This window comes from Nanorana parkeri, unplaced genomic scaffold, assembly GCF_000935625.1.
Source record: "Nanorana parkeri isolate BGI_ZX_2015 unplaced genomic scaffold, ASM93562v1 scaffold1088, whole genome shotgun sequence".
Lineage (NCBI taxonomy): Eukaryota > Metazoa > Chordata > Amphibia > Anura > Dicroglossidae > Nanorana > Nanorana parkeri.
The window spans coordinates 113,388-136,763 of NW_017307356.1; the positions used below are offsets into that span (position 1 = coordinate 113,388).

At 45.9% G+C, this 23,376-nt stretch overlaps 2 protein-coding genes across 3 annotated transcripts; both read right to left on the reverse strand.

The window, feature by feature from the left end:
- Positions 1–595: 595 nt before the first annotated feature.
- On the reverse strand, positions 596–8,219 carry LOC108796302 (chymotrypsinogen A-like). 2 transcript variants are annotated; one of them, XM_018567762.1, is made up of 7 exons: positions 8,168–8,219; positions 6,345–6,448; positions 5,820–5,899; positions 3,925–4,003; positions 3,536–3,716; positions 2,942–3,075; positions 596–757 (listed from the first exon to the last, which is right to left on the reverse strand). In XM_018567762.1, exons 1-7 carry the CDS (start codon positions 8,217–8,219, stop codon positions 596–598), a joined length of 792 nt encoding a protein of 263 aa, XP_018423264.1. The 2 variants fall into 2 exon arrangements, with proteins under 2 accessions (XP_018423264.1, XP_018423265.1); XM_018567763.1 differs by having other exon boundaries at positions 2,942–3,065; positions 3,526–3,716.
- Positions 8,220–12,947: 4,728 nt separating this feature from the next.
- On the reverse strand, positions 12,948–20,794 carry LOC108796301 (chymotrypsinogen A-like). Its single transcript, XM_018567761.1, has 7 exons — positions 20,743–20,794; positions 18,450–18,553; positions 16,678–16,757; positions 14,990–15,068; positions 14,593–14,773; positions 13,708–13,841; positions 12,948–13,109 (listed from the first exon to the last, which is right to left on the reverse strand). The coding sequence occupies exons 1-7, from the start codon at positions 20,792–20,794 to the stop codon at positions 12,948–12,950; spliced, it is 792 nt and encodes a 263-aa protein (XP_018423263.1).
- Between the last annotated feature and the right edge of the window lie 2,582 nt (positions 20,795–23,376).

Sequence of the window (23,376 nt, forward strand, 5' to 3'; positions counted from 1 at the left end):
TCAAGCTGCTTACATACTCTCCAGCTGCAGTGCTTTATGTCTGGCTATTGTCTCTGAAATATGGCAATTTAATTTTAATTTCAGCATAACAACTGTCTTATCCCATTGTATTGTGTGAAGATGCTCAACTCCTTTAGCTAATTAGCCCAGTTATCTCAGAATTATCATTTTTTTTCTTGGCATCCATGGCTCTTCCATACACATAGAAGAGTTTGCATTTTAAAGTTTGAGATTTTGATATAATCTTCCCGCCACATCCCTATTGGTCAGAATGAGCACCCATTATATTAGCGGGCCAATAAAGAAGAAGAAGAGGCAGGAGGGGCAGGGCTAAGCTCAACTTTACAGGAAACAGTAAAGATCTGCATACAATTCTGGATCTACAGATTGCTTAGCCATTTTAACTAAATGTGACCACTGTTTGCAGATTTTTCATTGTGTACTCATTTTAAATTTCATCTCATAAACTGTCACTGTTCCTGATTTTTGTATCTTCTTTGTGAACAAACAATATATTTAAACCAACAAATCCACAACAAAATAATAGTTACAATAATGTTATTTTATTGAGTATCAGAAATAGATCGATCTGTATTTAGTTAGCTGCAACAGTCTGGTCCACCCAGGCCCTGAGAACAGTGACACGGGCGTAGACACCAGGGTTAGAGGTAGAGCAAGTAGAGCTGCCCCAGGACACAATACCGGCCAGAGTCCAGGCTCCGTTCCTCTGGCACACAAGGGGTCCACCAGAGTCACCCTGAGGAGAAAAGAAAACAGTCGTCATAAAAGAATTCAGCAGAATGAACATTTGATTTGAGTGGTGAGCGTTGTGGCGCCCTACATTTATACAGCTTACTCTGACACAGAATTAATGATTAAACCTACTGGTGGGTGGAACCCATTATACAATCAACACCTAGGCACATGGGCTTTGCTAATGCAAGGGGAAAGCAATGTGACCCTCCCTTCGCAGACTTCAGACGTTCCTCAGAGAATATCCGGGGATCAGCTAAATGAAAAGCTAAAGTCTAGGTGAGGGGACATCTTCCAAATGTTCCAGTGACTAACATCAATTTTCGATGGATTTCATCTCCAAGAGAGGAAGTGAAGGGAAATCTCCCCAGCGTGGTAAAGACACCAAAACATAAACTGATATGGGTTTCAACCCTTCCCTACACTATCCAAAACTAAAAGAAAAAGTGCTGAACATACAGTATCTCACAGAAGTGAGCCCCCCCCCCCTCATTGGATGATATAATTTCATGACAACACAGAGGAAATTACACTTTGCTACAATGTAAAGTAGTGAGTGTACATTTGCTGCCCCTCAAAATAACTCAACACACAGCCATTAATGTCTAAACCGCTGGCAACCAAAGTGAGTACACCCCTAAGTGAAAATGTCCAAATTGGGCCCAATTAGCCATTTTCGCTCCCCGGTGTCATGTGACTTGTTAGTGTTACAAGGTCTCAGGTGTGAATGGGGAGCAGGTGTGTTAAATTTGGTTTTATCGCTCTCACTCTCTCATACTGGTCACTGGAAGTTCAACATGGCACCTCATAGCAAAGAACTCTCTGAGGATCTGAAACATAAAGATGGCCGAGGCTATAAGAAGATTGCCAAGACCCTGAAACTGAGCTGCAGCACGGTGGCCAAGACCATACAGCGGTTTAACAGGACAGGTTCCACTCAGAACAAGCCTCGCCATGGTCGACCAAAGAAGTTGAGTGCACGTGCTAAGCGTCATATCCAGAGGTTGTCTTTGGGAAATAGACGTATGAGTGCTGCCAGCATTGCTGCAGAGGTTGAAGAGTTGGGGGTCAGCCTGTCAGTGCTCAGACCATACGCCGCACACTGCATCAAATTGGTCTGCATGGCTGTCGTCCCAGAAGGAAGCCTCTTCTAAAGATGATGCACAAGAAAGCCCGCAAACAGTTTGCTGAAGACAAGCAGACTAACGACATGGATTACTGGAACTGAGTCCTGTGGTCTAATGACACCAAGATAAACATATTTGGTTCAGATGAAGTCAAGCGTGTGTGGCGGCAACCAGGTGAGGAGTACAAAGACAAGTGACCTACTGTCAAGCATGGTGGTGGGAGTGTCATGGTCTGGGGCTGCATGAGTGCTGCCGGCACTGGGGAGCTACAGTTCATTGAGGGAATCATGAATGCCAACATGTACTGTGACATACTGAAGCAGAGCATGATCCCCTCCTTCGGAGACTGGGCCGCAGGGCAGTATTTCAACATAATAACAACCCCAACACACCTCCAGGATGACCACTGCCTTGCTAAAGAAGCTGAGGGTAAAGGTGATGGACTGGCCAAGCATGTCTCTAGACCTAAACCCTATTGAGCATCTGTGGGGCATCCCCAAATGGAAGGTGGAGGAGCGCAAGGTCTCTAACATCCACCAGCTCTGTGATGTCGTCATGGAGGAGTGGAAGAGGACTCCAGTGGCAACCTGTGGAGCTCTGGTGAACTCCATGCCCGAGAGGGTTAAGGCCGTGCTGGAAAATAATGGTGGCCACACAAAATATTGACACTTTGGGCCCAATTTGAACATTTTCACTTAGGGGTGTACTCACTTTTGTTGCCAGTGGTTTAGACATTAATGGCTGTGTGTTGAGTTATTTTGAAGGGACAGCAAATGTACACTGATACACAAGCTGTACACTCACTACTTTACATTGTAGCAAAGTGTCATTTCTTCTGTGTCGTCACATGAAATGATATCATCAAATATTTACAAAAATGTGAGGGGTGTACTCACTTCTGTGACATACTGTGTACATCCACAGAGGTCTGCCTAAGCTATGCTCCCCCCGTCATCATTCTAGCACATTGCCCTAAGTCAGATCCTAAGGTGAAACTAGATATGGATGCCGGTTCCCCAACTGAGTAATTGTGACTAATAAAAGTTCAAAGCATGTCATACCATGCAGGAGGAGACACCGGAGGCACCGGCGCAGATCATGGTGGGCTGGATATTACTTCCCCAGTATCTCTGGCAGTCGCTGACGGTCAGGAGAGGAAGAGATGCCTGCTGGAGCCTAGCTGGGCTGGTTTGTGCTGAAAGAGAAAAAGGAGAATGAAAAAAATATGAAATTAGGATAATATGATATGATTTTGGGCCCCATCAGAATCACATCTAACTTCTACGATGCCCTGGCCTTATTCATTAATTGTGACCTCAAAGTCTGATGTTGGAATACAGGCATGATGTGCCCTGCTTGACATGGTCAAAACCCAAGAGGATCCCTTGAAATCGGTAGGAGAATGTCAGGATCACTAGGCATTTACAGAGCATCTATACATAAAAGGAACTAGGAGTGTAGTGCTTAGACTTTTACATGTTGGTTTTACATTCCTTCTTATATTTCATCCTCGTGCAATTTCCGATTCTGCGCATTTGTATTCCAACTGCACATAACTATACAAAAATATTTGTTGGATATTTATTGGTTACTCCTTCCAACTTCTGGCCACAGAGTAGATTGCTTGTGTTCAACAACCATTAGCATTTCCTTACTTGCGGCGTTGGTGTATCCCCATCCGGTGGTGACGCATCTTTCTCCTCCATTGAAGACATCAGAGCCGGCAGCAAGGCAAACTGGGGACACGCGGTTGTTGAAGGTAGCGGGACTGGCCAGCTTGATCAGGGTGATGTCATTGATGATGGATACGGAGTTGTACTGGGGGTGTCTGAAGACCTGGAAAAGTTATAATAGAATCAACTTCATAGAGATGTTTATAAACCCAACCAGGTGAACCCATACACTCTTCACACAGAGACCCTGTAGATGTATCTGATTTGATCCATAATAGTAGATGAGTAACTGTCTAGTTTTATGGGAAAGAATCAGAAAAAGAGCAATTATTGTTTAGGGTTCTTTATCTTCGTATTAAAAAACAACTTACTCTGCCGACAGACAAGGTCTGGATGGGCTCAGCGCTGGAGGAGCGGTCATGTTCACCCAGAATAACACGGTGGGAAGTTCTGGTTGGAAGAGAAAAATTATCCTTAGATGGCATGAGGCGGCTTTGATATTATAGAAATCAGATATCATTTTCAATCTGTAAACTTACAAGAAATGTTCTTATGTATACATTGACTGCAGATTAATTTACTAGAATACATGTATGTAAGAAGGCTGGCCATTGGCTAGCCTGAATTTATGGGAGGAGCCTGGGCTGTAAATACCGCTGCAGTTCTTCTTCTTCAAAGCGTGGGATAATTTTCTGGCATCCCACCCACCCAAAACCCCTTTTTACAAAAACTTCTTGAGCATGCCCCCTTTTAGGCATAAGGACCAGTGCGACCAAGGCACACCTCAGGTCGCGGTCCGTAGGAGTTTTACGCATGGTCGTGTCCGGGCTCTGACCACAAATATATATATTCACCCCGTGCACTCCACTGAAACCGCCCTCCTAAAACTCACAAAAGGCTTTTGTGAAGGCTTTTTTTCACATTCGAGGAACCGAGATAAGGATATCGCTGGAGGGATATCTTTATCTCGGTTTAAGGAGCATAGAGATATTTAGCCTGTATTTGGGCCTTTGTTAATATCCTTATCTCGGTTCGTCGAATGTGAAAAAAAGCCTTCACTGAACTCTGGTCTTGAGTTGTATAATAAACATGTCCCAGACAGGGTGCAATCCCAGTGAACAAATCATCAAATTGGTGCTCGGTCTCTTGCAAAAAGCCGAGAAATAGTTAATCTTTCTCCGGAACCAAGTCCATCTTCAGTCCGGATGGCCGTTCAAGCAATAACCCGAGAAAGGGATAAACATCACCGTGAGTGCTATCTAAGATTCTTCTAACGTGATACAAACGTTTTGGACTTCTTTTTGAAACTTTTTTCTCTTTTTCTTTTTTTCATACACGTGTATGTTAACCCTTCCCTGTGCCAGAAGGATCATTTTTCTCTCCTCATTCTTTGAGAATATCTCCATTTAGGACAAAAAACATCATACACAAGGTGCACACACCAAGGTACTCAAGGGGCATGCTTCAATACGTTTTATACGAAACATGCTACCTATATTTTTTTTCTACTTTTTCTCTTTACATAGCCGAGTCGTGTCTCATATGTCTTATATGTAATATCTGTCTGTTGGTCTGTTGATATGTGTGCATTTTAATCTATTTTGTTAAATAAATATATATTTTACTAAATTTGAAGACTTGGAGTTATGGTGGGATCCCCTTCTGGGGACCTACCATAAAATAATATATTTGATATTTTCATAGATTATATGGTTCTATATTTAGGATGAGTCTGGTCTATAAATGGCGGCTCTGGATGGACAGTCGGATAAATAACTCTATATTTAGGGTCTATATGGTCTATAAATGGCGGCTCTGGATGGACAATTGGATAAATGGTTCTATATTTAGGATGAGTCAGGTCTATAAATGGCAGCTCTGGATGGACAGTTGGCTAAATGGCTCTATATTTAGGATGAGTCTGGTCTATAAATGGCAGCTCTGGATGGACAGTTGGATAAATGGCTCTATATTTAGGATGTGTCTGGTCTATAACCCGGAGGCTCTGGATGGGAAATTGGATAACGGGCTCTATGTGTAGGTTGTGTCTGGGCTATAAAACAGCAGATTATGGTTTCCAATTTTCTCCACACACTTCCAGGTGAAATCATCTGCAATTTTGGGTTAATTTTTGTATTACTCTAGAAAGCAATAACATGACTTGTTAGAGATTCCTAGTTCTAGAGAGAGACAATGCACTAGACACAACACAACTGCACACTCAGTCTTAATAGTAGAATATTATCATGCAGTATATAACACTCACGTGACTCCACAGTGGGCAGCGGTGACAACCCAGAGACTGTTGATCAGGGAGCCACCACAGAAGTGGAATCCAGAGGTGTACTGTGGAAGAAGAGTCATCAGGTCATTGCTTTATCTACTGAGAATGTTACCTTCCCTATGAAGTAAGGCCTCGCTCAGACACAAGCATTGCAGCTTTGATTTACTGCACCTGCACATTTTTTTCTCCCTGTATCCTACTGATGAGGTTTTCCTTCTCTCCCTTCCCTGGAGATGCAACAGGAAATGTGAGGAAACCTCTCCAAAGAGAAGAGAAATCTTGTCTTAGAGAGCTGTCACGTGTGTTCCCCTTGGAGGATCTTTCCCTCACTTCTAGCTTTGGTGGCAACTCCAAATTTCTAGATTTCCCCTCATCTTCTGTCTCAGTGACATTGGTCAAAAGGACACATACAGGGGCAACCCCCCCCAACATTATGTGACTCTCCCTAGTTTCTGTAATATAACCTTTTGTAAAAGAGAAACAAGGAAGAAGACATTGTGGTTGTACCTGCAGAGACACCTGCCAGGGCCAAGATCCAGAGACGGCAGTCTCACCGTTCACAACCCTGGCATAGCCGGTGACAACGGGCCTGATGGCGGGAACACCGCAGCCTGAGGAAAACAAAATTATAATACATTACATTTTATATTTTCCACTATAATAAAATATAATATACATGTTATGACGGCATCTTGTCTACGTACATTCATTCACATACAATCTAAACCTGTGTAACCTCAGGACTCACACTTGTCCTTGGTCATTACGTCACGACCCAAGTTGCACCGCACTGGAACACAGAGCATTGTGGTACCACGCATTTCAGTGCTGATGATCAAACTGTGGCGGGAGGTGCATTTGGGGTTCCATTCAATTGCATAGCAACGTGCGGTAGATACAATTGTATTGTACATGACAACCACAGACATTCTCACACACACATAAACACTACAAAAATTCATGTTTTTATTTCCCTTTTGTTAAGATCCACCCAATCTCCCTACATTAGGTGAACTGGAGTCCAGTGTGGGCTGCTGTGCTGTGATGGAGTATCATCCATATGTACATTGCTTGTACAGCTCCCTTGCATGCCCTGTAGAGGTGCTGGGAGCAAGAATGTGGTGTCACTCCGGTCCAGGCACCTCTACAGGGCACACGAGGGAGCACAAATGGATGGAGCTTTCTAGCTGGCCATATCCCCAGCCAATCCCACCAGGGGTTTATCTACTGCAATGCCGCCCCCAAACTAGTTAGATAAGAGAAAAAAAAATATTATAAATGACTGCCATTACCCCTGGACCTGGTGCTTCTTTGACTTGGGGACCAACATGTCACGAGGGAGCACAAATGGATGGAGCTCTCTAGAGGCCATATCCCCAGCCCATCTCACCAGGGGTGTATCTACTGCAAGGCAAACTAGGCATTTGCCTAGGGCGGCACTTTGCAGGGGGGCGCCAAAAAATGCCGCCCCCAAACTAGTTAGATAAGAGAAAAAAATATATATTATAAATGACTGCCAGTACCCCTGGACCTGGTGCTTCTTTGACTTGGGGACCAACATGTCCACCGATGCCACCTACTCCTACATCTATGCCGGCTGCAGCTCCTTTCTCTACCTGGTCAACAGGCTGTGCTATGAATTGGTGTGTGTGACTTTTGTCCGGATGTACTGGCAGTTCGTGCGCCGGACCTCCCTGGGAAACCAGCACCCAAATCTCTGACTTCAGGCAGCGGAGGAGCTTCCGCAAGCCCCCTGGGGCTGAGATCCAGATGTCATCATGCTCATCTGTGGTGGTGAGTCCGGGGAAGTGAAGCCTATAAGCTCCGTGCAGGGTGATGTCTCTAGAGCGGGGCAAGCTACAGAGCCCAGCGGCCGAGGCAGAAGATTGGTAACTGCAGAATTAGAGAGCCCAGCATATGACGGCAGAAGATCGGTGTTGCAGTTGCAGAACTAGAGACCAGCGCAGCATGGCCGGGCAGGAGAGAATGGTTATTGTACAGCTCCCTTGCATGCCCTGTAGAGGTGCTAGGAGCAAGAATGTGGTGTCACTCCAGTCCAGGCACCTCTACAGGGCACACGAGGGAGCACAAATGGATGGAGCTCTCTAGAGGCCATATCCCCAGCCCATCCCACCTCAAGCTGACACAGTCGGGCAGCATACATTGAATGGCTGCTTGGCATGGAAACAGACAGTGCTGAGCTAGGGGGAGGCTGAGGCACCTCTCACCTAGTGCAGTGGAAGGCACGAGGCAACCTACTGAACACGGGGTTGGGACCCACTTTTGGGTTGTGGCTTACCAGTTGAGAATCATACACTACGTGTACTCACCATAGGCTCCACTGAGCAGGGCCAGGCAGGATAGGATCCAGATCATTGCCATTCTGTTCTTCTTGGTAATGTGAATGTTAGTGAGACCGGCCCAGCTTATATACTCTGAATCAACCAATCAGGGGAGAGCTCTAGGCCTGTGATAAGGACAATTTTAGCCTTATCGGGATACCTTGAGTTAATTCTACCAACTTGGCCTAGAGGAAAAGATATGAGAAAACAGGTGTTGCAGTGGAAAGTCACGTGTCAAAATTCTTATTGAGTGTTGCAAATGAGTCCATGTATTGCAGTACATTATATACACCATATTATAGAAATGAAGATTGGAGATCTGTCATGGAACAGTCCGTGTGGTTACACTTTTACCATTTCTTAAATGCAGGCCTTATTTTGCAAATACTGACCAATGCTTGTCACATGTCTTCTAAGGACCCAAAACCAGTTCCTTCCCCAGCACCATAGAAACGGCTATAGGAACGGGCCCGAAGAGTATTGATAAATGGCTCTTTTTCAGATTGGTCTAAGGTGGAGAGTGGCGTGCCCCAGGGTTCTGCGCTTGGCCCCATATTGTTTAACCTGTTTATTAATTATATCAGGAAAGGTGTTAATAGCTGTGTTCCTGTGTCTGCATGTAGGCGGGGTTCACTCTCGGGGTGTTGCGTGTTCCTTTTGGGTTGGCTCTGTGTAACCCCGTGCATGCAACACGACACCAGGCACCCCCTGGTCAGGGGCTTCGGCAAACACTCCCACACGTGTAGTACTCTGCACACAGGGCCTCATGGCTTCCACCGCCTCTGCGGTATTCGGCGCTTCCTCCCACGTAAGGAGAAAGGCCACCATGAACGGAACCCTATGTCAGGCATAGCCCCTTTGCACACCTCCCCTCCTCCGGATGGTTATAGCCACGAGACAGTCCAACATCACACTCCTGTAGAACCTTCTCAGAGGTTGGAGGGAGAAGAACCAGTCCACACAGGTAGTCTTTTCTTGGTTTTACTTGAAAGAATGTACATGACAATAAGCATACGTTTCAGCCACCCCCGAGTGGGATGACGGCACATTTCTTGATAGTTGCATAGTGATACAGATTAGAGAGAGAGAAGAACAGCCCAGGTGCAGCCCAGAGTCCACGACTTACTTCGGCCAAAGGTCCACTGGCAAATATCGTCAGTCTTCCAGCTTCTCACTATTCTCCGTAATCTCATCCTCGTCAGTCCTAGCTCGGTGGGTTTCCACCTCCAGGGGAAACTGGGGAATCTCTATAGCTCGACATAGTCCTAGACCTGGTCCTGTCCTTCCCATGGACCAGCCTATGTTTTAGAATCAGTCTCTCTCCAGTGACTCTGCATACAGTCCTAGACTTCTGCTCTCCTGCACTCTCTCCCTTCCTTCCCCTCTCTGGCACCCCCTATAAATCAGCTCTCATGAGACACAGAGCCTCCCCAGACCAAAGCTACATCTATCTCCAGGGCCCCATGGGGGGCATCTAGTGGCCATTGGCCGTACTGCACCTACCTACATGCAGACAATACTAAGATTGGGAGGGTAATAGACTCGGGATTAGACATTATAACATTACCAACTTCCAACCTCAATAATTTCAGAACCAACTCCTTACTCCCATTCACCTCTAAACTTCTAGAACGCCTTATCTACAACCGCCTGAGTCGCAACCTCGCTAATAACAACCTTTTGGACCCGTTTCAGTCTGGCTTTCGCCCCCCTACACTCCTCTGAGACCGCCCTCCTAAAAGTCACCAATGACTTGCTAACTGCAAAAAACAACGGCCACTATTCCTTACTCTTGCTATTAGACCTTTCTGCTGCTTCTGACACTGTTGACCACCCGCTGCTGCTCAAAAAACTCCACTCGCTTGGCCTACAAGACTCCGCTCTCTCATGGTTCTCCTCCTACCTATCTATGCGCTCCTTTAGTGCCACCTACAAATCTAACTCCTCCCCTCCTCTTCCTTTTTCCTTGGACCCCTTCTCTATCTAAACCTGCTTCCTTGGTCAGTTAATAAGCTCAGATGGCTTCCAATACCATCTCTATTCCGATGACACTCAAATCTATCTTTCTACTCCACAACTACCCCCTCCGTGTCCTCGTGTGTCACTAATCTACTAACTGACATATCCGTCTGGATGTCGCAACATTTCTTACAACTCAACCTTTCTAAAACTGAGCTCTTGATATTTCCTCCCGCCCCCGTGCACCTTCCTCCAACATTTTGGTTGAGATTGTTAACACAACTATCCACCCCTCTCCCCATGCCAAGGTGCTAGGTGTCATCCTGGACACGGACCTCACCTTTCTTCCCCACATCCAATCACTATCCAGATCCAGCCGCCTTCACCTTCGTAGCATCTCCAAAATACGCCCCTTCCTCACTAATGAAACTGCAAAATTACTCATCCACTCACTTGTTATCTCTCGTCTTGTCTATTGCAACTCCCTCCTCATTGGCCGACCTCTACACAGGCCCCTTCCCCCTTGAGTCTATCATGAATGCTGCTGCTAGACTCATTCACCTAACCAACCGCTCAGAGTCTGCAAACCCCCTCTGCCAATCCCTGCACTGGCTTCAATCCCCCACCCCCCCTCTGCAAATCCCTCCACTGGCTTCCACCCCCCTCTGCCAATCCCTGCACTGGCTTCCACTCTCCCAAAGGATAAAATTATAAAGCCATTCACAACTCCTCCTCCGGATATATCTCAGACCTTGTCTCAAAATATCACCCTAACTGTCCCCTCCGCTTATCCCAAGACCTCCTGCTTTCCAGCTCCCTTGTCAACTCCTCCCATGCTCGCCTCCAGGACTTCTGTAGAGTCTCTCCCATCCTCTGGAACTCTTTACTCCAACCTGTCCGTCTGTCTCTCACCTTGACTGCCTTCAGGCGTTCCCTAAAGACTCATCTCTTCAGAGAAGCCTATCCCACCTCAACCTGACCACTGAACCATGACGTTCTCAAACAATTCATCCCCCACACAGCTCCCTCCTCATGTATCATTGGCCCCTCCATTTTAGATTGTAAGCCCTCAGAGGCAGGGCCCTCCTTACCATCTTGTCTTGAATTGTATTGTGATTGCAATGTCTTCCTTATATTGTACAGCGCTGCGCAAACTGTTGGCGCTCTATAAATCCTGTATAATAATAATGATAACATTACAGGAGGACAACAAAGGGCGTAGAGGCTTCTTCTCAGTCAGACCAGTTACATTTTGGAACTCAGAGAGTATTGAATCATTCAAAAAACAATTAGACACCTTCCTCAGAGACCGTAACATACAGGGGTACAGGTACTTTTAAAACCTAGGACCACAGAGTGACACACATACGCACGTACTACATACTAATTTACACATGAGGTTGAACTTGATGGACCTGTGTTTTTTATTCAACCCCAAATATTATGTAACCATTATGAGGGGTCCCCACCAACCCTGCACTGATTTCCCAGGTCTGCACACCTGCTGGGTTTCCTTATGAGGAGTTTTCCCCATCACTGTGCTGATGTCCAAGGTCTATACACCTTATGTGTTCATATATAGGGGCTCCCACCATCGCTGTGCTTAGTTCCCAGGTCTGCAGACTTGCTGTATTAATTATGAGGGGTTCCCACCAACCCTGTGCTTAGTTCCCAGGTCTGCAGACCTGCTGTATTAATTATGAGGGGTTCCCACCAACCCTGTGCTGAGTTCCCGGGTCTGTACACCTTCTGTGCCCATTATGAGGGGCTCCCACCATTCGTATGCTGAGTTCCTGGGTCTGTAGACCTGCTGTGTCCATTATGAAGAGTTCCCATTATCCTTATGCTAAGTTCCTATTTCTGCATGAGTGTTGCTAGTGCCAGACAACAAGGGCATGTGCCCCTTATCTCTTGTGGGGTGTTCCAGGGTCCCAAGGCCATGACTGTTCAACTTTTTGTTTCCAACATTTATTTTAGCCATTGCCATCCCTAACAACCTATACATCTGATCTCTCCCCATTAAACCTTGTCCTACTAAAACTACTTACATACTGTGAATGGAGTCAGTAAAATATTTTGCTCAAATTATCAGTGAAATAATACATTCTAAAGTCTATATTTTTATTATTGGCTGCCTGGTGTCTTTACTGCTCAAAATCACTGACTGATGTCCCAAGTGTTGCAGATGTAACCTATCTATAGTGCTAAAATACTGCCTTGTCTCTCCCTCTTACACTGCAGCCCTATCAAGCTGCTTATATACTCTCCAGCCGTTTGTCTCTGAAATATGGCAATTTAATTTTTATTTCAGCATAACAACTGTCTCATCTCATTGTATTGTGTGAATATGCTCAACTCCTTTAGCTAATTAGCCCAGTTATCTCAGAATTATCATTGTTTTTCTTGGCATCCGTGTGTCAGAAGAGTTTGCACATTAAACTTTGAGCTTCTGATATAATCTCTCTGCCACATTCCTATTGGTCAGAATGAGCACCCATTATAGTAGAGGGCCAATAAAGAAGAAGAAGAGGCAGGAGGGGCAGGGCTAAGCTCAACTTTAAAGGAAACATTGAGATCTGCATACGATTCTGAATCTACAGATTGCTTAGCCATTTTAACTAAATGTAACCTCTGTTTGCAGATTTTTCATTGTGTATTCATTTTAAATTTCATCTCATCAACTGTCACTGTTCCTGATTTTTGTATCTTCTTTGTGAACAAACAATATATTTAAACCAACAAATCCACAACAAAATAATAGTTACAATAACTTTATTTTATTGAGTATCAGAAATAGATCGATCTGTATTTAGTTAGCTGCAACAGTCTGGTCCACCCAGGCCCTGAGAACAGTGACACGGGCGTAGACACCAGGGTTAGAGGTAGAGCAAGTAGAGCTGCCCCAGGACACAATACCGGCCAGGGTCCAGGCTCCGTTCCTCTGGCACACAAGGGGTCCACCAGAGTCACCCTGAGGAGAAAAGAAAACAGTCGTCATAAAAGAATTCAGCAGAATGAACATTTGATTTGAGTGGTGAGCGTTGTGGCGCCCTACATTTCCACAGTTTACTCTGACACAGAATTAATGATTAAACCTACTGGTGAGTGGAACCCATTATACATCAACCACCTAGGCACATGGACTTTGCAATGGAAGAGGAAAGCAGTGACCCTCCCTTCGCAGACTTCAGACGTTCCTCAGAGAATGTCCTGGGATCAGCTAATTGAAAAGCTAAAGTCTAGGTGAGGGGACATCTTCCAAATGTTCCAGTGACTAACATCAATTTTGGGAGATTTAATCTCCAAGAGAGGAAGTGAAGGGAAATCTCCCCAGCGTGTTAAAGACACCAAAACATAAACTGATATGGGTTTCAACCCTTCCCTACACTATCCAAAACTAAAAGAAAAAGTGCTGGATATACATCAACAGAGGTCTGCTTAAGCTACGCTCTACCCCCCTCATCGTTCTAGCACATTGCCCTGTGTCAGATCCTAAGGTGAAACTAGATATGGATGCCGGTTTCCCAACTGAGTAATTGTGACTAATAAAAGTTCAAAGCATGTCATACCATGCAGGAGGAGACACCGGAGGCACCGGCGCAGATCATGGTGGGCTGGATATTGCTTCCCCAGTATCTCTGGCAGTCGCTGACGGTCAGGAGAGGAAGAGATGCCTGCTGAAGCCTAGCTGGGCTGGTTTGTGCTGAAAGAAAGAAAAGGGAGAATGAAAACATATGATAATATGATATGATTTTGGGCCCCAACTAGGGTTGCCACCTTTTCTTCAAGGAAAACCCGAAACACTCTAGCGACGCGCTGACATTTTTTGGGGGGAGAATGAGTCGTGGCTTATTCATTTGTAAATAGCGCCACCCATTCATATGTAAATATCACAGTTGAGACTATTTTCAGTGGGGGGCCAGTAGCCCCTATCTTAATTTTGGTTGCCCCTGTCTGCCTGACATCTTATGTCCGGGTTTCTGCTGCCATGAAACCTGGAAACCGCATTCAAAACCGGGACTGTCCAGGTGAATCCTGGACAGGTGGCAACCCTAGCCCCAACAGATTCCCATCTAACATCTACGATGCCCTGGCCTTATTTATTCATTGTGACCTCAAAGTCTGATGTTGGAATACAGGCATGATGTGCCCCGCTTGACATGGTCAAAACCCAAGAGGACGCCCTTAAATCAGTAGGAGTTTGTCAGGATCACTAGGCATTTACAGAGCATCTATACATAAAAGGAACTAGGAGTGTAGTGCTTAGACTTTTACATGTTGGTTTTACATTCCTTCTTATATTTCATCCTCGTGCAATTTCTGATTCTGCGCATTTGTATTCCAACTGCACAAAACTATACAAAAATATTTGTTGGATATTTATTGGTTACGCCTTCCAACTTCTGGCCACAGAGTAGATTGCTTGTGTTCAACAACCATTAGCATTTCCTTACTTGCGGCGTTGGTGTATCCCCATCCGGTGGTGACGCATCTTTCTCCTCCATTGAAGACATCAGAGCCGGCAGCAAGGCAAACTGGGGACACACGGTTGTTGAAGGTAGCGGGACTGGCCAGCTTGATCAGGGTGATGTCATTGATGATGGATACGGAGTTGTACTGGGGGTGTCTGAAGACCTGGAAAAGTTATAATAGAATCAACTTCATAGAGATGTTTATAAACCCAACCAGGTGAACCCATACACTCTTCACACAGAGACCCTGTAGATGTATCTGATTTTCTATTTGATCCATAATAGTAGATGAGTAACTGTCTAGTTTTATGGGAAAGAATCAGAAAAAGAGCAATTATTGTTTATGGCTCTTTATCTTTATATTAAAAAAACAACTTACTCTGCCGACAGACAAGGTCTGGATGGGCTCAGCGTTGGAGGAGCGGTCATGTTCACCCAGAATAACACGGTGGGAAGTTCTGGTTGGAAGAGAAAAATGATCCTTAGATGACATGAGGTGGCTTTGATATTATAGAAATCAGATATAATTCTCAATCTGTAAACTTACAAGAACATTTTCTGATGTATACATTGACTGCAGATTAATTTACTAGAATACATGTATGTAAGAAGGCTGGCCATTGTGGGGTGTAAATACAGCTGCAGTTCTGCTTCTTCCCAGCATTGGGATCATTTTCTGGCATCCCACCCACCCAAAACCCCTTTTTACAAACACTTCTTGAGTATGCCCCCTGTTAGGCATAAGGACCAGCGCGACCAAGGCACACCTCAGGTAGCGGTCCGTATTCCTTACTCTTGCAATTAGAACATTCTGCTGCTGTTGACACTGTTGACCACCCACTGCTCCACTCGCTTGGCCTACAAGACTCCTCTGCTCTCTCATGGTTCTCCTCCTACCTAGCTAAGCGCTCCTTTAGTGTCACCACAACCGCCCCCTCCGCTTTCCAGCTTATTCGTCATCTCCTCCCATACTCGCCCCCAGGGCTTCTCTAGAGTCTCTCCCATCCTATGGAACTCTTTACACCAACCTGTCCGTCTATCTCCCACCTTGAGTGCCTTTAGGCGTTCCCTAAAGATTCATCTCTTCAGGGAAGCCGATCCCACCTCAACCTAACCACTGAACCATCACATTCTTAGACAATTCATCCCCACACAGCTACCTCCTAATGTGTCACTGGCCCCTCCATTTTAGACTGTAATCCCTCAAGGGCAGGGCCCTCCTTACCATCTTGTCTTTAATTGAATTATATTGTAATTATAAATTCTTCCTTATATTGTAAAGCGCTGTGCAAACAGTTGGCGCTCTATAAATCCTTTATAATAATAATAATAATAATAATAATAATAACATATATATGTCCACCTCTGACATTGCTGGACTTGCACTGAAGGGTGCTAGTCTTTGTAATTTCACCAGTATTACCTCTCAGGTTATCCTCTGTCATTATTCAGAAAGCTCAACTCCATGGAAGCCATGGTTTCCATATACTGGACTGGTAAGAGCTAATAGCTGTATGCAGGTTGTATCTGGTCAATAAACCGGCAGCTCTGGATGGACATGTGTAGGGATAGTTGGCTCAAAATCTAGGATGTATGTGATCTATAAATGGCGGCTCTGGATGGACAGTTGGATAAATGGCTCTATATTTGGGATGTATCCGGTCTATAAATGGCGGCTCTGGATGGACAGTTGGATAAATGGCTCTATATTTAGGATGTATCCGGTCTATAAATGGCGGCTCTGGATGGACAGTTGGATAAATGGCCCTATGTTTAGAATGTATCTGGTCTATAACCCGGAGGCTCTGGATGGGAAATTGGATAAACAGCTCCTATGTGTAGGTTGTGTCTGGGATATAAAACAGCAGGTCATGGTTTCCAATTTTCTCCACACACTTCCAGGTGAAATCATCTGCAATTTTGGGTTACTTTTTGTATTACTCAAGAAAACAACAACATGACTTGTTAGAGATTCCTAGTTCTAGAGAGAGACAATGTACTAGACACAACACAACTGTACACTCAGTCTTAATAGTAGAATATTATCATGCAGTATATAGCACTCACGTGACTCCACAGTGGGCAGCGGTGACAACCCAGAGACTGTTGATCAGGGAGCCACCACAGAAGTGGAATCCAGAGGTGTACTGTGGAAGAAGAGTCATCAGGTCATTGCTTTATCTACTGAGAATGTTACCTTCCCTATGAAGTAAGGCCTCGCTCAGACACAAGCATTGCAGCTTTGATTTACTGCACCTGCCCAGGGCACATAAAGAAAAACACTGTAGGTGATGACACAGGTCAGATCTGTAAAAGTTTGGGTGCATTTTATAAGATGCGGTGATGCGCATCCACCGGGACACCTTTCACAGCACTGAGCGAATCCCAACATTCACTGCAGTCAATGCATAGGGTAGCAGGACCTTGCTAATGATTGAAGAAAGGGCGTTTGCCGTGTGACCATCAACATACAGGTGAAACTCGAATAATTAGAATATCGTGCAAAGTTCATTTATTTCACTAATGGAACTTAAAAGGTGAAACTAATATATGAGAGAGACTCATTACATGCAAAGCAAGATAATTCAAGCCGTGATTTGTCATCATTGTGATGATTATGGCTTACAGCTCATGAAAACCCCCAAGAACCCCAAATTCACAATCTCAGAAAAGTAGATTATTAGATGCAATCAATAAAACATGGACTGTACATAGAACAATATCGGACCTCTGAGAAGTACAAGCATGCATATGTACTCAGTACTTGGTTTGGGCCCCTTTTGCAGCACTTACTGCCATTACTTTTGCACAATATTCTAATTATTCAAGTTTCACCTGTATGTATTATAAAGTAGACTGCTGAAGCAAAGCCAAAACTTTTGTATTTTAGATAGAGAAGAGAAGGGTTATTTTTTTCTCCCTGTGTCCCACTGATGAGGTTTTCCTTCTCTCCCTGTCCCGGAGATGCAACAAGAAATGTGAGGAAACCTCTCCAAAGAGAAGATAAATCTTGTCTTAGACAGTTGTCACAGGAACATGTGTTCCCTTTGGAGGCTTTTCCCCTCACTTCTTGCTTTGGTGGCAACTCCAAATGTCTAGATTTCCCCTCATCTTCTGTCTCAGTGACAATGGTCAAAAGCAGTGGCGTAACAACCGACATAGTGACCCAGACGGGACCGCCGCAGTGAAGGAGGAGGCGGGGTCCGCCTAAGAGCAACCCCGCCTTACATCACTGGCCAGCGACCTAAGAGCAGGTGGGGGCCAGTGATGTAAGAGGAGACCGGCCCGCCGATAGAAGGAGGCGGGGCCCGGGGACGGAAGAAGAGGCGGGGCCCGGCGACCAGGGAGCCGGACAGCGCTGACAGGTAAGGTGTGCAGCCCATCTGAGACCCTGCAGAGCCCACTATAGAGAGTCTATGTTGGGCTCTGCAGGGTCACTCACAGGTGGGCTCTGCAAGTGGCATAACTTGCAATAACCATACAAAATTTTGCTATGGGGCCCTGTGATTTCTAGGTACGCCCCTGGTCGAAAGGACACATACTGGGGTAAATCCTCCCCCGACAGGAACACATACCTCCATAAACCTGACAAAGGGCCTAACCCTTCCCTACTCAGTCTATTGCCTTTACGTACACTTCATCAAGGTCTTAAAAGTACAGTCTCACAATGGAAGGCCAAAGCTTCCTTCAGACGAGTGCTGGATGGCAAACAGCAAACACCTGAAAGTCACATGACTGTGAAATGCATGCTGCAATAATAACATTATGTGACTCTCCTTAGTTTCTGTAATATAAGCTTTTTGAAAAGAGAAACAAGGAAGAAGACATTGTGGTTGTACCTGCAGAGACACCTGCCAGGGCCAAGATCCAGAGACGGCGGTCTCACCGTTCACAACCCTGGCATAGCCGGTGACAACGGGCCTGATGGCGGGAACACCGCAGCCTGAGGAAAACAACATTATAATACATTACATTTTATATTTTCCACTATAATATAATAAAATATAATATACATGTTATGACGGCATCTTGTCTACGTACATTCATTCACATACAATCTAAACCTGTGTCACCTCAGGACTCACACTTGTCCTTGGTCATTACGTCACGACCCAAGTCGCACCGCACTGGAACACAGAGCATTGCGGTATAATATATTTCGGTGCTGATGATCAAACTGTGGCGGGAGGTGCATTTGGGGTCCCATTCATTTGCATAGCAACACGACGCACCTCCCGCACCAGAACATGCAGTAGATGCAATTGTATTGTACATGACAACCACAGACATTCTCACACACACATAAACACTACAAAAATTCATGTTTTTATTTCCCTTTTGTTAAGATCCACCCAATCTCCCTACATTAGGTGAACTGGAGTCCAGTGTGGGCTGCTGTGCTGTGATGGAGTATCATCCATATGTACATTGCTTGTACAGCTCCCTTGCATGCCCTGTAGAGGTGCTGGGAGCAAGAATGTGGTGTCACTCCGGTCCAGGCACCTCTACAGGGCACACGAGGGAGCACAAATGGATGGAGCTTTCTAGCTGGCCATATCCCCAGCCAATCCCACCAGGGGTTTATCTACTGCAATGCCGCCCCCAAACTAGTTAGATAAGAGAAAAAAAAATATTATAAATGACTGCCAGTACCCCTGGACCTGGTGCTTCTTTGACTTGGGGACCAACATGTCCACCGATGCCACCTACTCCTACATCTATGCCCGCTGCAGCTCCTTCCTCTACCTGGTCAACACGCTGTGCTATGTATTGGTGTGTGTGACTTTTGTCCGGATGCACTGGCAGTTCAGGCGCTGACCCTCCCTGGGAAACCAGCACCCAAATCTCTGACTTCAGGCAGCGGAGGAGCTTCCGCAGGACCCCGGGGCTGAGATCCAGATGTCATCGTGCTCATCGGCACCTCCGTGGTGGTGAGTCCGGGGAAGTGCAGCCTATAAGCTCCGTGCAGGGTGATGTCTCTAGAGCGGGGCAAGCTACAGAGCCCAGCGGCCGAGGCAGAAGATTGGTAACTGCAGAATTAGAGGGCCCAGCATATGAAGGCAGAAGATCGGTGTTGCAGTTGCAGAACTAGAGACCAGCGCAGCATGGCCGGGCAGGAGAGAACGGTTATTGTAGCTGCAGAACTAGGGAGCCCATCAAGCCAGGAATGGAGAAGGTGGCTGTTGCAAAGGCAGAACTAGAGCGTCCCGCTGCTTTGATAGCGCATCCTGTCAGAATCTAGATACAGCGTGCGTGCTGTATCCCGCGACTGACAGGTTATGCAAAATGTCTTAAACAGGAAGGGGTGGGACTTTAACTTCATATTCTTGTATTGCTACAGAGGCTGGAACGGGTGGTCCCTGTGCAGCTAAAGGACTACTTGTAAGGTTCACAGAAAAGAGGGAAAAACACTTTTTTTGGTGATTATTAGTCCATTTAGTACTGTAAATGATCCCCTAGTTAAATCCATAGGAGTAGCTATTGAATGTGAAACAGATCAACCAAATGGCTCTCTATAGATAAGAACCTATGTTGCCAGAACACCATGGATCCATCATCAATAGTCCAAATGTTAGCTTAGAATCTATTATGAATCCATGTTGTGCTGGCAATGTGTGTTCCTATCCAGGGGTGTATCTACTGCAAGGCAAACTAGGCATTTGCCTAGGGCGGCACTTTTTAGGGGGGCGCCAAAAAATGCTGCCCCCAAACCAGTTAGGTAAGAGAAAAGGAAGAACTAGAGCGTCACGCTACGTTGATAGCGCAACCTGTCAGAATCTAGATACACCGTTTGCGCTGAATCCCGCGACTGACAGGTTATGCAAAATGTCTTAAACAGGAAGGGGGTGGGACTAGTTTAGATTAGGGATGGGGGGTTGCTCGGGTTTAGTCTTGCCTAGGGCAGCACAAAACCAAAATACACCACTGCATCCCACCTCAAGCTGACACTGTCGGGCAGCATACATTGAATGGCTGCTTGGCATGGAAACAGACAGTGCTGAGCTAGGGGGAGGCTGAGGCACCTCTCACCTAGTGCAGTGGAAGGCACGAGGCAACCCACTGAACACGGGATTGGGACCCACTTTTGGGTTGCGACCTACCAGTTGAGGATCCTACACTACGTGTACTCACCATAGGCTCCACTGAGCAGGGCCAGGCAGGATAGGATCCAGATCATTGCCATTCTGTTCTTCTTGGTAATGTGAATGTTAGTGAGACCGGCCCAGCTTATATACTCTGAATCAACCAATCAGGGGAGAGCTCTAGGCCTGTGATAAGGACAATTTTAGCCTTATCGGGATACCTTGAGTTAATTCTACCAACTTGGCCTAGAGGAAAAGATATGAGAAAACAGGTGTTGCAGTGGAAAGTCACGTGTCAAAATTCTTCTTGAGTGTTGCAAATGAGTCCATGTATTGCAGTATATTATATACACCATATTATAGAAATGAAGATTGGAGATCTGTCATGGAACAGTCCGTGTGGTTACACTTTTACCATTTCTTAAATGCAGGCCTTATTTTGCAAATACTCACCAATGCTTGTCACATGTCTTCTAAGGACCCGAAACCAGTTCCTTCCCCAGCACCAGAGAAATGGCTACAGGAACGGGCCCGGAGAGTATTGATAAATGGCTCTTTTTCAGATTGGTCTAAGGTGGAGAGTGGCGTGCCCCAGCCAGGATTCCCCACATGGCCATCGAGGCCCGGCGCAGAGGGGCGGCAGCGGTAGGGTTGCCACCTTTTCTTCAAGCGAAACCCGAACACTCTAGCGACGCGCAGACATTTTTTGGGGGAGAATGAGTGGTGGCTTATTCATATATAAATAGCTCCGCCCATTCATATGTAAATATCACAGTTGAGACTATTTCAAGTGGGGGGGCAGTAGTCCCTATCTTATTTTTGGTTGCTCTGTCTGCCTGACATCTTGTGTCTGGGTTTCTGCTACCATGAAACCCGGACACAGCATTCAAAACCCGAACTGTCCAGGTGAATCTCGGACAGGTGGCAACCCTAGGCAGCGGTGTCCTTGTGGGGAAGTTCCGGGCGCCAGGCGGTAAGTTGCCCTGTCTACATTCAGTCCTGCTTTGTACAAGCCGAGCTAAATGTAGAGGGGGGAAGCCGATTGTTCGTTTACATGTGAACTTGGCGATGTCGCCGAGATCACATGTAAACAGTTTGCAGCCTCCTCCCCTCCCCCCTGCACTTACCTCTCTCCTCTGGTACCGTCCTCCGCCGCCGAGCCTCTTCTCACTGCAGTGATCAGAGCGGCAGGGTTAAAAGTAACCCTGCCGCTTCGTGTACACAGTGAGAGGGGAGAGCTGTGCTGTGCTGTGCCGTGCCGTGCTCTTCCCCTCTCACCTGTCACAGGAGTTCCAGTACAGTGCTGTGCTAGAACTCCTGTATTGGAGGTGTAATGCGGAACCTGGCCTTGGGGCGGCAGGGCGAATAAATCCGTCCCTGGGCGTGCCCCAGGGTTCTGCGCTAGGCCCCATATTGTTTAACCTGTTTATTAATTATATCAGGGAAGGTGTAAATAGCTGTGTTCCTGTGTCTGCAGACAATAGTAAGATTGGGAGGGTAATAGACTCGGGATTAGACATTATAACATTACCAACTACCAACCTCAATAATTTCAGACCTATCTCCTTACTCCCATTCACCTCTATACTACTAGAACGCCTTATCTACAACTGCCTGAACCGCCACCTCACTAATAACAACCTTTTGGACCCGTTTCAGTCTGGCTTTTGCCCCCCTACACTCCACTGAAACCACCCTCCTAAAACTCACCAATGACCTGCTAACTGCAAAAAACAACGGCCACTACTCCTTACTCTGACCCCCCACTACTCCTTACTCTGACCCCCCACTACAGCTTACTCTTGCTATTAGACCTTTCTGCTGCTTCTGACATTGTTGACCACCCGCTGCTCCTCAAAAAACTCCAAACTGGCCTACAAGACTCGGCTCTCTCATGGTTCTCCTCCTACCTATCTAAGCTCCTCCTTTAGTGTCACCTACAATTCTAACTCCTCCCCTCCTCTTCCTCTTTCTGTATGGGTCCCCCAAGGCGGTGTCGTTGGACCCCTCCTCTTCTCCATCTAAACCTCCTCCCTTGGTCAATTAATAACCTCACATGGCTTCCAATACCATCTCTATGCCGATGACACTCAAATCTATGTTTCCACTACACAACTCTCCCCCTCTGTGTCCTTGCGTGTCACTAATCTACTAAATGATTTCACCCAGAGGATAAAATTCTAAATATTAACAATCACTTATAAAGCCATTCACAACTCCACCCCCGGATCTCAGACCTTGTCTCAAAATATCACCCTAACCGTCCCCTCCGCTCATCCCAAGACCTCCTGCTTTCCAGCTCCCTTGTTTTCTTCTCACATGCTCGCCTCCAGGACTTCACTAGAGTCTCTCCCATCCTCTGGAACTCTTTACCCCAACCTGTCCATCTATCTCCCACATTGACTGATTTAGGCGTTCCCAAAGGACTCATCTCTTCAGGGAAGCCGATCCCACATCAACCTGACCACTCAACCATCACATTCTCAAACAAATCATCCCCGACACAGCTCCCTCCTCTTTAAGATTGTAAGCCCTCAGGGGCAGGGCCCTCCTCACCATCTTGTCTTGAATTGTATTGTGATTGTAATGTCTTCCTTATATTGTAAAGCGCTGGGCAAACTGTTGGTGCTATATACATCCTGTATAATAATAATATATAATAATTATAACATTACAGGAGAAC

Coding starts and splice junctions, on each gene's coding strand:
- LOC108796302 (XM_018567762.1), bottom strand. CDS start 8,219: ATGGCAATGATCTGGATCCTATCCTGCCTGGCCCTGCTCAGTGGAGCC. Junction 5,900..6,344: donor CCTGGCAGGTGTCTCTGCAG/GTACAACCACAA, acceptor CTTCTTCCACAG/TACACCTCTGGATTCCACTT. Junction 3,076..3,535: donor GGGATACACCAACGCCGCAA/GTAAGGAAATGC, acceptor TTTCTCTTTCAG/CACAAACCAGCCCAGCTAGG.
- LOC108796301 (XM_018567761.1), bottom strand. CDS start 20,794: ATGGCAATGATCTGGATCCTATCCTGCCTGGCCCTGCTCAGTGGAGCC. Junction 16,758..18,449: donor CCTGGCAGGTGTCTCTGCAG/GTACAACCACAA, acceptor CTTCTTCCACAG/TACACCTCTGGATTCCACTT. Junction 13,842..14,592: donor GGGATACACCAACGCCGCAA/GTAAGGAAATGC, acceptor TCTTTCTTTCAG/CACAAACCAGCCCAGCTAGG.